The sequence below is a fragment of the Larimichthys crocea genome, chromosome XIV, assembly GCF_000972845.2.
Source record: "Larimichthys crocea isolate SSNF chromosome XIV, L_crocea_2.0, whole genome shotgun sequence".
Taxonomy (NCBI): Eukaryota; Metazoa; Chordata; class Actinopteri; family Sciaenidae; genus Larimichthys; species Larimichthys crocea.
In genome coordinates this window covers 10642400-10658854 of record NC_040024.1, presented here as the reverse complement: position 1 = coordinate 10658854, position 16455 = coordinate 10642400, and the positions used below count along the sequence as shown (strand labels likewise).

The 16455-nt window shown below is 36.1% G+C and overlaps 1 protein-coding gene across 1 annotated transcript in view; it reads right to left on the bottom strand.

Annotated features, from left to right (window-relative positions):
- LOC104939209 (titin-like) overlaps positions 1 to 16455 on the bottom strand; it is a 34894-nt gene continuing 18439 nt past the window's right edge. The window contains exons 13-40 of the mRNA XM_027288180.1: positions 15699 to 15974; positions 15273 to 15545; positions 14806 to 15105; positions 14255 to 14521; positions 13089 to 13331; positions 12563 to 12676; positions 12438 to 12453; positions 12251 to 12348; positions 11822 to 11884; positions 11672 to 11731; positions 11476 to 11538; positions 10497 to 10559; positions 7933 to 7968; positions 6824 to 7093; positions 5804 to 6073; positions 5412 to 5675; positions 5025 to 5300; positions 4571 to 4873; positions 3541 to 3807; positions 2725 to 2967; positions 2222 to 2338; positions 2104 to 2116; positions 1921 to 2018; positions 1464 to 1523; positions 1328 to 1387; positions 763 to 825; positions 485 to 550; positions 1 to 367 (exon numbers count right to left, since the gene is read on the bottom strand). Of these exons, the coding sequence (XP_027143981.1) occupies positions 360 to 367; positions 485 to 550; positions 763 to 825; positions 1328 to 1387; positions 1464 to 1523; positions 1921 to 2018; positions 2104 to 2116; positions 2222 to 2338; positions 2725 to 2967; positions 3541 to 3807; positions 4571 to 4873; positions 5025 to 5300; positions 5412 to 5675; positions 5804 to 6073; positions 6824 to 7093; positions 7933 to 7968; positions 10497 to 10559; positions 11476 to 11538; positions 11672 to 11731; positions 11822 to 11884; positions 12251 to 12348; positions 12438 to 12453; positions 12563 to 12676; positions 13089 to 13331; positions 14255 to 14521; positions 14806 to 15105; positions 15273 to 15545; positions 15699 to 15974 (4250 nt within the window). The 3' untranslated portion in view covers positions 1 to 359. The remainder of the gene's footprint in view (positions 368 to 484; positions 551 to 762; positions 826 to 1327; positions 1388 to 1463; positions 1524 to 1920; positions 2019 to 2103; positions 2117 to 2221; positions 2339 to 2724; positions 2968 to 3540; positions 3808 to 4570; positions 4874 to 5024; positions 5301 to 5411; positions 5676 to 5803; positions 6074 to 6823; positions 7094 to 7932; positions 7969 to 10496; positions 10560 to 11475; positions 11539 to 11671; positions 11732 to 11821; positions 11885 to 12250; positions 12349 to 12437; positions 12454 to 12562; positions 12677 to 13088; positions 13332 to 14254; positions 14522 to 14805; positions 15106 to 15272; positions 15546 to 15698; positions 15975 to 16455) is intronic.

Genomic DNA, 16455 nt, shown 5'->3' with positions numbered 1-16455 from the left:
CTTTTGTCAAGCTTGATATTGTCAGAAGAAGGCTGTTCTGTGGGATGTCCTCTAGTTTGGCTGTCCAGCCAAAAAAGCAATAAAAACTCAACTGACACCTTATTGCTGGAAAAATAGTTTACTAATGCATAAGTACAAAAAATATCAAATCTGTTCAGTAGTAAATAAAATACACATTAGCTGCTATCACATGGGTACTACAACAAAAACATCATACAACATAATAATAAAAACTAGAGAATAAAAAAAAAATACTCCTGAGTAGGTCTGACATTTTGGATAACAAACGTGCAAGCAAAGCAGGAACAATTATTTAATGAACTGCTGTCATTCATTTTGCTTTGTTGATACTGCTTTCTTTACAGACCTGAAAGAAACAGAATGAGGGTTATTCAACATTTAAAGATGCTGACACGTTATTCTGACTTTTAAATGAGTCATTACAGTACAGTGTGTACATCGGATTTTTATATCATGTTATTACCAAGAGCTGATCCTACTTTAACTTCAGAATAAACAGTTTCATCAGTTGCTGCAGGACGTGATTTTCCTATGAATGGAAAGATGATTCGTTTTAAACAATTTACAGTAATGTCAAAATGTACTGAACTGATGGTTCAAGGAAGCAATTCATAAACAAAACAAACAAAACAAAACAATACTCAAAACAGATGGGAAAAAAAGTAATTACAAACAGCTATGCTATAAAAAAAAACACATTACATACTGTCCAACCTGCTGGGTAATGCAGACTTTACTTACCTTTGTTTTTGCTGGCTTTGCCTTTGTTGTGGCAGTTTACTTGCGCATACATCAGATTATCGTCTAAAACACAAGGCAGATCTCAAAATTTGTTTTCTCGGCAGACACGTAGAGTACTGTACAGCTAGATTAACGAATGTACGGACTGACAGAATGAACATAAAAGATGTTTGGGATGTCCTTGTGTTTTTAGTTAAGTGGCATTAGATATTGACGTAAAAATATAACTAAATTAGTTATCATCACAATGACACCTCTTTTTTTTGTTTTGTCTTTTGAACAAAATCATACAGCTCTATCTGTAAGATGAAAAATACATTGGAAATAACATATAATAATAATCATATACTGTCTATGAAACAGACAAACTTAGGAACACCCACTAGTCTAAAAGGGCCCAAAATATGTGTATTTGTCAGTTTTTCTGGCGAAAGCTAATGGTAAAATGTAGCAGCTACCCAAGGTGACATTAGCTGACATTAACTAAACTGCATGCTGACCCATAATGACCTCCTGTGTAATAATATGACATATTTCATCACATGACTGTTGTAACTGACTGTACCTTCAGTTCCTGTCTTCACATTGGCATAAACAGAGCTCTCCTCTGGTTCATGTTCCTTCTCTGTGAAGCAAATCGGATAGATGAATCCTGCAGTTCAAGGCATTTCTAAACAATTACACATATTTGAAATCCTTACCTTTTTTTCTGTTTTTTAGCTCAATCAAAGAATATGTGACATCCTGAGATCCACCCGAATCTGAAATATACATGTTTTTAGATTTTTTTAATAAATCACCTGTAATCATGCTTTACACGTTAACAAGTAAGTAAGTATTTGAGATTCATCCTCTTACAGGGTAAGTAAGTAAAGTAAATTTGCCTCTTCAATAATGAGACTGTTTTAATGATTTTAATAAAAGTACTGATCTGCATAAAACAACTCTTTCGAAAATCTTAAATAAGAAAGGGAGATATAAATCATCAGTATTTAATAAAATCTAAAGAATCTAAGTTACTCTTTTTGAGAAGTGATTAAACCATGGCAGTTAAAAACTTACAAGTTAGGTAAGTGGTCGAGTGTGCATGCCATGGGCTTCAAAGTCAAAAAGTCGATTCACTCCAATATAAACACAATTCTATAAATAAAGTCTTACCATGGAAGGGAGAGGAGTATTCATCATGTTGAGCCTCATTCTGGTTGACTGGATGATTTGTGTCAGTGTCCTGATTGGTGTTCTCAGACTTTATTTGCCTGCATGAAACAAATAAAATTTAAATAGGAGCATGTAAAATACTGTTGTTATGTTGAAAATGAGAGAAAAGGATGTGGCACCAACCTGAAGCATGAATCTGTGAAAAAAAATACACGTGTTGTTACTTGGTTTTGTATGGTAAATTGTTATACTTTAAAATATAAAACACCTACAATAGATAAATATAAGAAAATGGTCTCACCTCTGAATGGTCTAAAGTGATACAAAAGGAGCAGAAGAAGAAAAAGAAGTACAATTCCACAAACCAGTCCAAGAATCAACAGGACAGGAAATGAAGAGCTTTCAGGCCTGGACACTGCTGTAATAAATAATCAGTAACAAAAGTTAATAAACTGATATAGCTCTAAACGTCAAGCCATAGTAACAATGAAACTTAAAAATCTAAATTAACACTGACATTTACATATTTAATGTGACTGACAGACAAAAAAGAGACAAAGTAGGAATTCAGAGTGTTTACAAATCACCAATATGATCTAGTTATGTCTGTCTTTTAAAAAAAATCAATTTATTGAAATCAAAAGACCACATCATCTCTTTACTTTGGGTTTATACTACTTATGACAGATTACGGGCTTATGTAAAGATAGTTTTTTAACTATTCACATCTAATTGATGAAGCAGTATTTACAGTGCAGTATGTTTTAAGGATAAAAATGTAGCAGTTGTTTGAATCCTACTCACCCTTAACTGACATCCAACTCTGTGATGACTCTTTCCCTGAGTACTGACACTTGTAGAAGCCCTCATCTGACTTTGACACTGCAGAGATATTTAGCTCCTTTCTGGTATCATTTTGAATGAGTTCATCATTTCGATAGAAAAACACATTGGAATCAAATATTCCAGTTCTCAGTTTGCAGCTCAGACTAACAGGATCTCCCTCAGTCACAGGACGGACAGGGCTCACCAGGATAATGTTTTTATCTGTAGGAACAGTCAAAGAATATGAGGTTTAGTCAGAGATCAGCTGGTTGACAAACTTCAGAATGCGTGGACGTAGAATGATGAGAATAGATCACACAACGCTGATCTGTTCTACAGAGTGATCATAAAAAGTGTCCATCCAACTTATGGCTTACTGTAAAAGTAAACTTCAACAAATAATGTCTTAAAGATTCTACCATGTACTTTAATGGTGATCAATAACATAGAAACTTGCAGAGAATAGATAATCCATAAACCTGTCATAAATTGTTCTTTTATGAAGTTTGTGTAGTTTGCAGTAAAGTTGAACAGTACATTGTACTGAAAGAAGTTTTTAATATTATAGCTATTGTACCTAATATAGAGTAGGCACCTGTCTCACGATGTCAACAAAACCTGTGAAAAACATTTAAGCTTAATGAAAGCAGAATTTATGGCAGAGTTGTTGTATTGGATCACAATGGATTGTACAAATGTACCCCAATGAAGTGGCCGGTTGGTGTAAGTGGAATCACATAATGTGATCTTTAAAATATATTTGGAAAAAAAAAAGTAAGTGTAATGAAACCATACACTGTATAGAGATGTTGACTGCGTTGCTGAACTCTCCTGATGCAGACTCACACCAGTACACTGCATCACACTGCAAGGAAGTGTGTATGTTGCATGTGGATCCAGTCATTGTTCCCCAGAAAGAACATTGTAATGGATAGCTGTTCCCAGTAAACCTCATCACTCTCCAATTAGTAGAGTTTCCCTCACAGTTCAGTGAGACAGAGTCAGAGGTGAAGTGTTGCACTCTGTCAGGACTCACTGTGAGAGACGTTGATGAATGAAAATCTGAAAAACAAGATGTAATAAGGGGTCAAACAGAGCACAGTGATCTTAAGTTTAAAAATGTCACAATGCAAATATTCCTTTTTCTCTATGTACAGTCAGTGTTTTCCTCGTTTTTTTCTGAGTTGTCTCAGTTCTTTAGATAACGGTTCATCTTTCCATTTTGCCTGGGGACTACTTTGTTTTTTATTTCCTGAATTTGATTTTGTTTGTTGGCACATCTACCTGACCACTAACTAACTGAGTGTCTTTATATGCAATGCCTGTTGTGCAAGTAAAAACAATAAGTTCAGGTAGTATGAGTAAGAATTCAAAGTGAAAAATAATTATTGCAAAGAAGAGTTAAGTTTCAGGAAACATCTCAAATCTCTCTTTTCTGTGTTTTTCATGCTAAAAGTTAAAGGGAGCCAGAGATTATAGAGGTCACAGTCAATTAATTTCTTCATTTGGGGAATTATGAATGTACACTACCCAATTATTATTATTATTATTATTTAGATAAGATTTTTCGGGCCTTTTTGAGCTTTATTTGAGAGACAGCTTGAAGAGTGACAGGAATGTGGGGAGGGAGAGATGGGGAATGACATGCGTGAAATAGCCACAGGTTAGATTCGAACCCTGGGCTGCCGCAGCAAGGACTGAGCATGGGAGGGATGCTCTACCAGCTGAGCTAAACCACACCCCACACAGCCAGTTATTCAACATAAGCAAAAGTCATCATCAGCAAAATGCTTCTTGAGAGAAGAACAGAGGGAAACAAACTGACCTCCAGACCAGACAAACTTAGGTTGATTGTACTGAGTGTAATACACTGAGTCTCCTCTTCCAGCTCTGCACACATATCCTGCTGTGCCAGTCTGTCCATGAACGATGTAGGAATCCTGTTCAGTCCCATTGCTGCTGCCAGGTAGCAGCTCCAAGCTGTAGACATTGTTTTGTAGTTTGGGAACAGCCTTATACCAGTAGAACCTCCATCCTGCAGATGGATGTTCAACCTCACAGTTCAGAGTAACTGAGTCTCCAGCATTCAGCCACAATGGAGACACAGTGAGGACAGACTTGGGTTTTTCTGTTGAAAAGTGATTTTCATAAATGTTATGTTGTACTCTTGGTGGATTACATGGACTGCTTAGATGTGAAGATAATCTGACAAAAATAGCATTTCAAACATTTGTTTTTACATTCAGAAAAATAAAAATGATGACTGACATATGACTTACTCTCAGTTAGTGTCAATATGAAAGTGTCACTCCACTGTGTTATCAACATTTCACTTTCTGTTCTTCCCAAACACATGTATTGTCCAGTTTGTGATGTCTGAGCAAACCTGATCATATTTTCATTTTGCTTTTTATGTGTGTAAAAGCTGGACATTGACCATTCATATTTCCACTCAGTGTCTTCTCCGTTCTCAATTTCACATCTAAGAGTGATCATCTCTCCATAGTATATCTTCGGCCAGCTGGGTTGCAAAGTCACAACAGGCCTGTTCGTGGCTGCTCAAAAAACCACAAAATAATAAGATTAGTTAGTCAGTAGGCAAGTATATAAATGAAAAGAAAACTATTTTTTTGTAATGTATAATGTAAAGAATAATCTAAAATTACCAATTGGATGACTGTACTCAGTGTAGTAAACTGGGTTTCCTCTTCCTCCTCTGCACCTGTAGACTCCTCCCTTTGAAACACGGATTGTTTCATTTGAGAGGAAGACAACATCTTGTGTGGTCAGGGGCTCAGAGGTATTTTCTCCTCTGTACCAGAAGTACTTCCAACCAGATGATGATGTCTTCACAGAGCAGGTCAGGGTCACACTGCCTCTTACTGGAATTTCTCTGTTGTCTATTCTCAGTTCAGTTTTTGGTCTGTTTGCTGTTTAATTAAGAACAAAGATTAAAATGTCTCCTTGGAATTGGTGGTTAAATTGACCTAACCATGGAGTTTACAAACACACAAAAATGTCCCTGAATTTTGAGATTTTGGTATGAAAAGTCACTTACCTTCCATTTTCAGTTTTATTGGTTGCGATTCCTTGTCTTCATCAAATTTACACATGTAAGAGCTCCCATCTGACAGTGGTTGAATGGTAATTTTGACTGCATTTTCTGATATTATCTGCCACTGTTTGTTTGTGTCCATTTCAATAAGTGATCCGTCTTTGTAGAAGGAAGCGTTCCTCTTTTTTGTCTGAGTCCGATGCCTACAGCGGAGAGTCACTGATTCGCCCTCATACAAAGTGGATGCAGGATTTTCCAGAATCACATCATTGGCTGTGTAACAAAGGTCATTACTTTGTTTATTATGTCAGCTTAATGAAACAAACTTATCACATCGTAGTAACACACAATAACGGACACAGAATTTTGAGTAGGGAACTTGGGAATTAACTATTAGAGTGCTAGGAACAAATCAGGAACAACTTAATAATTGATGAATGGTTAATAAGTACTAAGTATACAGACTAGGAGAACCTATATTAATAAAACATTAGGTAATGATTAGTTCATGAATATCTGTAAATTAATCATACTGACCCATTGCCATTGGAATTTTAGCTTCAAGTGGTAACGTCAGTATGCCAACGGTGTTTTTACTGTTACAGGCTCATAACGGAGCATCAAATACACATTGACCACTGAGGTATCTCATCATGCAATGAGTATAGTTTTGTTGAAATCATGATAATAAAGTTTGTTTATAATGTGTGTGTGTGTGTGTGTAAGCTGTCACATGCACACATCTATCAGGAGTAACTACCACTGAAAACGTGACCACTTTACTCAAATGCTGATCCTGATTAAGTCTGTACCAACCAGTGAACAGCACAAAACAAATCATGAGTTACTCATTACTTAAACTGTTACTGTTCGTCCACCCATGCTCAATTTATGTACATTCATTTATATATTATAATAGCATATTGCCAAAACAGGGCGATTATATCAACATAGCTTACAACATAGCTTATAAATAAGTACTTTTAGTAAACTTGGTCATGGTGGTAAAACTTAAACACTTACCTGATACAGTTAGAGAGACTTTATTACTTCTTTTCTGGTAATATGCTCGGCTCTTGTGACGACCAAAGCACTGGTATTCACCGCTATATCCCGTAGTTAAAAGTGGTAATGTATAGCTCATTTTCGGGGCGGTGTAGAAATATTCTTGACCATCCTTCAAAATTGTGTAATGCCAGTCAGTGCCTTCTTCTTCCCTCATGTCACATATGAGTGTCACCGACTCTCCGGTAAACAAAGTGGACCAGTTTGGCTCAACGGTCAGCACAAAATCTAGAAACCAACACAGGATGTGCAGTGTAAAATGATAAATTATAAAGAAAAGAGACGCAAGAATGATACAGTAAGAGTCATCATTTAGATAGATTAGAAATAAATGCACATCATCTGTGAGAATAGCCAACCTAATTATGATTTAACATGAATTACTAGCTCCAATTTAAAATCCTCCAAAATTGTGAAAAGCAGTAAACTCAAACAAACCCACTACTTTACCCTATCCTACAGATGGTGAGTGATATCTGAACAGAAAGAAGTTTTCTTAGCCTCTCAGTAGGAACTTTTCTGATTTAAAAAGGATTACTCATCAGTTTCTCTTTAAGGCCCTCTCTCCTAGTGATGTATTAGAAGCATTGCAATTTCCAAATGATCCTGGAATCCTTTAATTTAAAACAGCAGATCGTTGCTTGCACAAAGCCAGACTTGGCATTAATGAAAACGGTTGTGGTTGGTTTCAAAATGACTTGTCTGAGAGACTTCAGTACAGGAAGTCAGGGTGTCTACTCTTGAGTTCTTGCCAGGAACAAAAAGCATCTAGCAGGGTTCAATTTTAGGTCCTAGCCTCTTCACCTTTTATATTAATAACAGTGGCTCTTCACTGAAGGGCTGCCAGGTCCATCTTTATGCTGATGACACTATGTATTACATTGCTGATTCTGTACATGCATGCTTTATGTTTAACCATTTTTGTAAAGTCACCTCCTTACAGCTTAAATATGCTAGATTGGAACTTTGGACTCACATCAAGGTCCACTGAGCAATAATGATTTAAAATCATCTCAAGAGAATATGTAAAAGTAAAGAACACACAACTGTATAATTACTATAATTACCTTGCGCACATCCACAGTAGAAAAGTATACTCAGTGCTGAAACAAAGTGTGAAACTTTATCAGTCACATCAAACTGACAAATATGATCACATATATATAACTTCAGATGTTTTTTTATAGCAACTATTTAATAGATGTAAACTATGATTTAAACAAAGAGTCACTCACAGAATATCCCCAGCGCACAGAGAAAAGTGTGTCCCATCGTCAGTCAGTACTGAGCCACCGCTCTACAGAATCACTTCTACTTTGTGTTGGGAAAAAAAAGAAATATTAGCCTGCCTGTGTTTCCTTCCTTTTTCCACGATGCTCACAAATGATTTGACTACAGCATATTGCTCGCACATAAAAAATATGACTACTAAGCATATCATCTCATCCTGACATACTGTAATGTTGTGCATGTAATACTTAAATTTCCGCGTTTTTTTCCAACTATAGTGCCTGCATTGTGATGTGTGACGTGTATGTATCCTTGCTTGCATGTACAGAACATTCTGTATGTGTCTCTGACACTCTTACACAAACATGCATGGTTTATTTAATGGTAGAATCATATTGTCTTAAGGAAAACACACACTGGGTGGAAGGAGGAAGTAGGGTGCTGGCTCACAGATTAATATCTAATTTATCTATAAGAAAGAACCAAATTAAAGAGATACAGAGTAAAAATCACAATGTAGAAAAACATTAGATGTTCACATTGCTTAGTTTTACTTTCTATGGACTCTTCTATGGCCAACTTACTGCATTAAGAATGTCAGTCAAGTGAATTTCATTAATAAAACAACACTACAAAGGACTAATTCGCCTCATGCATCATGTACAGCATACTTTTAAGCCACCAGATGGGAGTTAATCTCAATGCAAATCTGCATTGCAACACAATTGAGAAATACAGATTTTCTAAAACTTACAAATATACTGTAACCGTCACATGATTTATGAGACTGCAGAGAGACAGACATGTCAGCTTCCTACCTGAGATTGATGCGATTGTCCCGTGCATTACTGCGGTAATGATTGGTGCCATTGTGCGCTGCATAAATAGTGAATGTCACATGTTTGGTCATGACTTCACTCAAAGGAAGTGACTGAATTCAAGAAGTGTTCTCGTGAAGGGAAGTGAATGTAAAGAGAGTCAAAGCCCTGCCCCCTCACCCAACTTGCCAGTTTCATTAGTAGTAGCTGTGATTCTGTGGGGTTTGTTCTAAAGAATAAAATGTTTAGCATCTGAGATAAAGACATACAGCACACGTCTCTAATAGGCCGACCCAGACTCTGTCCTGTCCGGACCCAGAGCCAGAAACATATCACTGAATTTATCCAGTTTTGGCAGAGATTTTGACTGGTGACTCATTTCTGACATTTTCTGTTTCTACACTGCTACTCAGCGAAAGGGACATTCTAACTGTCTCTGATTGGTCTTATTTTATTTAGTATTTATTATTGTATGTAGCTCTCCAGAGTTGTACTAAAAATAAAAACTGTTGACGTGACTTGGTTTGATCTGAGTCCTTGACTTCACAGAGTGCAGATGTTGATACAATGACAATGCGGCTTGAATATAGATATAAAATAACTGTAATGTATAACTAAACTATACTGCAACTGAAACATGATGATGTTGCGGACCTGAACATGGGCACATTTTCTCCCAGATTTTCATGAGATACCACGAGGTTTATTTAGGTTTTTACTTACCTTTGTCTCTGAGATTTTAGTAAGAGAAACACAAGGCACCTGAACTAAATTTCATGTGTCTTAGCAGAGTCTGAATACGTCTGTCAATGTGATATTTAAATTTGTTCTTTTTAATACATTTGGCAAAACTTTCACTTTGTCATTATGGGGTATTGAATGAAGATTGATGAGGTAAAAAAGGAATTTAAAGGATTTTAGTATAAGGCTGCAACATAACAAAATGTGAAAAAAATGAAAAAGTCTGAACACTTTTTAAATGTTTGTACTGTTATTATTTATTTGTGTTATAGCTGCTATACTGAATTTAGGAAGTGGAAATAGATTTCCAAATATGAAACACCATGACAAAATACAGAAAGAAAAAACAAAAACAAAACTAAAATGTAAAAATATACACTGACATTAAGTGACATGAAAATTCCCACTGTGGTCTGTCACAGTTTGTCCTGTCCAGTTAAAAAAGCAACTACTGAATTGAAATGACTGAAATTATCCTCTAACACTACAACAAATGCTGACTTTAAAGCTGTGCTACCACCTGGCTAAAGCTCATAACTGCATCAAACTGTTTTTGTATATTAAGTGCATAGATGCTAAAAATCTTCAAATAATTTTAAATAAAAATCGTATGCATTGTGCTAAAACAGGCAGTATTTAAATCCATAGCATTTCATTCATGTCTGATATTTGGATAACAAACATGCACACAAACATTTTTCTTTGGTGATACAAGCTCTCTTTACAGACCTGGAAGAAACACACACACAGACACACACAAACAGATAGAGGGTTATTCAAGATCAAGGATGCTGCAGACTCTACAGTCTGAACATCATATATTTTTTATCATATATTATTACCAAGAGCTGTTCCTGTTTTAACTTCAGAATAAACTGTTTCATCAGTTGCAGCACGTGGTTTTCCTATGAATGGAGAGATGTTTAGTTTTAAACAATTGCCATGTCATATCATGTCATATTTAATTAAGATAATGTACTGAACTGTGAACTCAATAAAAAACCAAGAATGACAGTATTATCTGAGCAAGGGATGTATTCTGGTGCCTGCTCAATCAGAACCTTAAGAAGAATCCTAAACTTGGGAAGCCAGTGAAAAGCAAAAAATATGGGTGTGATGCAAGTTGTTCTTCTCAACTTGGTTACTAGTCTTGCTACAGCTGATAATGAAAAAGCATGAATAATCATTTGTTCAGGTCGTGATACAACAGCCCTAAGTTTGGCAATACTTCTCAAGAAACACGAATGAGTACGTAATTCTATAAGTTGTGCAATTTGCATAGACTGAAAAACAATAAGATACAATAAGATTTCTAAGATCACTAAAAAGGGATTCCGATGTACTGAGCAAGCTTTGGAGCCATGGAATCAGATGCAATGATGTGAACCTAATTGTGTTTGACTGCAAAAGGTTGTTAGCCATACAGACATTAATGGAATACAGACAACTTAGCAACTTACAACTCAGACTTATTAGGCCTACAAGACACATACAATTGAATATCATCAGCATACAGTGATATGAGATGCCTTTAAATTTTGAAATGATATGACCCAATGGAAGCGTTATATAAAACAAATGATTAAAAAACCCAAGACAGAACCTTGGAGATATCCACACTATGAAAAGTTGGCTAAGAGCAGAAGCACCAAAATTGTGCAATGACTTATTAGAAGTTATGTCATTTCAGCTTTGATAGGCCTATAGTTTTTGGGAAGGGATGGGTCCAGATTATAATTTTTTGCAAAAATTATACCCACACTGCTCAGACCCATTAAACACATTATATACTTTCCAGAATGCTAAACAATGCAGACTTACCTTTGTTCTTGCTGGCTTTGCCTTTATTGTGGTGGTTTACTTGCGCATATATCTGATTGTCGTCTAAAACAGAAGGCAGTTCTCAGGATTTGTTTACTCATCAGACATACTGAGTACTGTACAGCTGGATGAATGAATGGATGGACTGATATATTCAATGCACATTTTGAACATGACTGTTGCAACTAATCTGTACCTGCACTTTGTATCTTTACATTGGAGTAAACAGAGGTCTCCTCTTGTTCATGTTGCTTCCCTGTAAAGGAAATCAGAAGAATCAATCCTGCAATCCTCCAAGACATCTCTAAACTATTATCCATTTATTGTATGTGTTTGGAGTACTCACAGTTTTTTCTGATGTTTTTAAGTTCAATGACAGAGTATGTGACATCTTGAGATCCATCTGCATCTGAAATTTACAGAATTTTATTTATAAAAATGTATTTATATTTTATATAAATCATTCATAATCAGTCCCATTTTCTAATTCCCACTGCAATAGGCTCAGAACAATTATTAAACCTAACACCTAACACCAAACTCAGAGATTAATCCTCTCAAGATCTGTACAAAAATCCATGGCACTCCATTCTATGGTTGGTAAAACATTTATGCTAACCTCATGGCCACCCTAAAGGAGAAGCCTGGGAATCACCAAAGTCATTCTGACACCTCATCTGGGGGAATATGTACCTCTGATGAGGTATTTCAGTTTTGGCTAAAGTGATGGAGTAAAGTGTGAATAGATAAAATCAAGATAAGTGTCAGTGCTCACCATGGAGAAAAGTGGAGTATACTCCACCTTGAGCCTCATTCTGGTTAACCACTTGATTTGTGTCAGAGCGCTGATTGGTTCTCTCAGACTGACTTTGCCTACATGAAACAAATACAACACATTTCAATAGGAACATTGAATGTTTTGCTATTATGTTCAAAACAAGAGAAGAGAGTGTTGAACCAACCTGATGACGCACAAATCTGTGGAAAAGACATTGGTTGTTACAACGATTATAATTTAAGTTGTTATACTTGCACATTTGAATATTTAAAGCATAAAACATCTAATAATACAAGAAGAAGCTCTTACTGATAGACGATCTGTGGCGATACAAAAGGAACAGAAGAAGAAGAAGTACGATTCCACAAACCAGACCAATAATCAACCCGACGTAAAATGAAGAGCTTTCAGGCCTGGACACTGCTGTGATGAATAATAAGTGTTAATAAATTTAAATAGAACTTGTTTAAAAATGATTTTACCTACTTACCCTAAAGTACAATTTTGTGTCACATCAAGTCATAGTAAAGAAAAACATACACATACATTTACAAATTAAGAGGTATAAACAACACACATACAAAAAAAAAATCCTTACAATATAAATGCAAACATTTCTGGCTACAGAGTGAAAACAGCCAATCACAATAAATGATGACTGTCACAACCAAAAATGCAGATTTTCTTCAGCTCAAAAGGAAACGTTCTTTTTACTGAATCCAACAGGTGAAGTCGTCTAAAACTAATGCTACTTCAAATTCAGTTCAGTTTCTTTCTCACACAGAAACACAGTTTACGCCAAAGAAAATGCAGCAGTTGTTTTAATCCTACTCACCCTTAACTGACATCCAACTCTGTGGTGACTCTTTTCCTGAGTACTGACACTTGTAGAAGCCCTCATCTGACTTTGACACTGCAGAGATATTTAGCTCCTTTCTGGTATCATTTTGAATGAGTTCATCATTACGATAGAAAAACACATTGGAATCAAATATGCCAGTTCTCAGTTTGCAGCTCAGACTAACAGGATCTCCCTCAGTCACAGGATGGACAGGGCTCTCCAGGATTATGTTTTTATCTGTAGGAACAGTCAAAGAATATGAGGTTTAGTCAGAGATCAGCTGGTTGACAAACTTCAGAATGAGTGGACGTAGAATGATGAGAATAGATCACACAGTCATCACACGTTTTTATTTCACTGGGTTTATTGCCCTTTTGTTTATTTTTATGTTTTTATTACTGTGGTCTACATCTGTGGAATAGCTCCTTGAAGACATGAGGGCAGCAGAAAATGTTTATATTTAAAAAAAAAAAAGCTTCAGTCTGGCTTTTACTTTTTACTACACTTATTTGTCTATTTATAGATTTTAATCTGTATTATTATTACTACTACTAGTGCCTTAAAAATACCAGTAAGCTTGCCACATCCTAAAAATATTGGACGTGTTAAAATAAAATTAAAATTAATTTAATTAAAATTGTCAAGTATGAATTTTCAGTTGTTTAAAAAATACCAAAAAGTTGTTTGAGCGCTGAGCTTTCCGAAGTGCAAATCATTGATTCTTCAACTTTGATTCTTTGACATTACCTGAGTTTGAATTATACCGCGAGGATAAGCGGTTACAGATAATGGATGGATGGATGAATTATACTGCTGTGCAGAGGACTTCAGATTTTCCACCTGATTATTTTTTGTTTAATAATCTTTAGGGACATCAATGACATAATCATGATCGTGATGAGTGGATGAAAACTAAACTTGAAATACTAAAAACAAGTGATAACTTGTGTAACTTGTTATAAAATAGGATGAACCCACTTTGGTTAAATCTATAGAAAAGTTGGTTAATGTTAACTACAATTACTGTACTTAAGATACCATGCAGCAGTAAATGGCTGCTCCTCAATGTCGATGTCTACAATATGTGATATGTATTGAAACACATAATAGGATGTTTAAAATAATTTATAAAAGAAAAAAAAAGTGTAATGAAACCATACATTGTACAGAGATGTTGACTGCGTTGCTGAACTCTCCTGATCCAGACTCACACCAGAACACTCCATCACGCTGCCAGGAAGTGTACATGTTGCATGTGGATCCAGTCATTGTCCCCCAGGAAGAGCAGTATGACAGGTAGCGGTTTTCATAATGTCTCATCACTCTCCACTTAGTAGAGTTTCCCTCACAGTTCAGTGAGACAGAGTCAGAGGTGAAGTGTTGCACTCTGTCAGGACTCACTGTGAGAGACGCTGATGAATGAAAATCTGAAAAACAACATGTAATAAGGGGTCAAACAGAGCACAGTGATCTAAAGTTTAAATATGTCACAATGCAAATATTCATTTGCTTTTCTTTTTCTTATAACTGACGATTTATGTAAACATTGTAACAACGTGGGGTGTTTTAATTAAACTGTATTAAACTTAGTAAGGTGAAAAGCAGAAAGTTTGGCTTGGTAGTTATTTGTCAAAGTAAGTTTTACGTTTCAAGATACTGTATGTTGGTCACAGACAGAAGATGCATTAAGGACAGAATGAAACAAACTGACCTCTAGACCAGACAAGCTTAGGTTCACTGTACTCAGTGTAATACACTGAGTCTCCTCTTCCAGCTCTGCACACATATCGTGCTGTGCCAGTCTGTCCATCAACGATGTAGGAATCCTGTTCAGTCCCATTGCTGCTGCCAGGTAGCAGCTCAAAGCTGTAGGAGTTGCCTGGTAGTTTGGGAACAGACTTATACCAGTAGAACCTCCATCCTGCAGATGGATGTTCAACCTCACAGTTCAGAGTTACTGAGTCTCCAGCATTCAGCCACAATGGAGACACAGTTAGGACAGGAAAGAGTTCTGTTGAAAAGTGATTTTTCAGAATAAAAACATGTAATGATAGAGGATCAAATATATCCAGCACAATCAGAACATACAAGTGAATATTTACATTAAAATATATATGAACCAAAAACAGCCTTTGAACTGTATAATATTCACTTTGAATGAAATGTGTTGTGACTCACTGTCTGATACTGTCAGTTTGATGGGATCACTCCAGTCTGTTGACTGTTTATTTTTCTTTCTGCCCTTACACCTGTAGTCTCCACTGTGAGATCCAGAAACAGATCTAATACTGACTTCATTTTCATTTGAAGGTTTTCTTGAGCTGGTTGTTTTCCATTCATACTCCCACTCAGTGTCTCCTCCATTCTTGATCTCACATCTGAGAGTGATCGTCTCTCCGCTGAAGATTTCAGACCAGTTTGGTTGCAGAGTCACAGCAGCCTTGTTTACAACTGTTCATGTTCAAGAATTCACAGTCAGGAAACAAAAAAGACAAAACAATAAATCTACATCAAAGCATAGTGTCATTAGTCTTTTTATCAATTAATAATTATGAATGCAAAATAATGAATGATAATTGTTTTAAAAACAAATGCCAAACTCACCATTTTTGTTGATTCTGATTGAATCACTGTACTCTGTGTAGTAAACTGGCTCTCCTCTTCCTCCTCTGCACCAGTAGACTCCTTCCTGTGAGACACTGAATTGTCCAGTTGAGAGTAAAACATCTTGTGTGTTCAGGGGTTCAGAGGTTTTCTCTCCTCTGTACCAGAAGTACTTCCAACCAGGTGATGATGTCTTCACAGAGCAGGTCAGGGTCACACTGCCCCCTACTGGAATGTCTCTGTCACCAGCACTCAGTCCAGCCTTTGGTCTGTTTGCTGTTTAATTTAGAACAAAGATGAAAAACAGTAAATTACTGTCACTGTGATTTAGTCTAATTTAGATGTGCAGCACCCACAGGCAAGAAATACTTTTTAAAACTTGAAGACTTAGACCTCTGTCGCATGTCGTACTCCTCTCTCTTTGTTTCTCGTCTGTATCTGTACTGTAACTATGCAGCAGCACAATTCACCAAATTTGCTACAACAAGCTGCATTTTGTAATCCGAGATATTTTCCTCATTTTGACACAACAATCAAAACAAACATCAGACTTTGGTGAGACCTATAGGAACATGTACATTTATCAACAAGTGACAATCACTTGTGATCTGTGTAAAAGACATCATGAAGCACTGTGTTGTGTTTGGATTGTTTGATTAAAGATGCAGCATGTGTTGCTCATGCTTTCACACTCTTTCACAGGTCCAATCAAAAATGTAGACAAAGCCAGAAACTCTATGAATTCATAAAATATAAT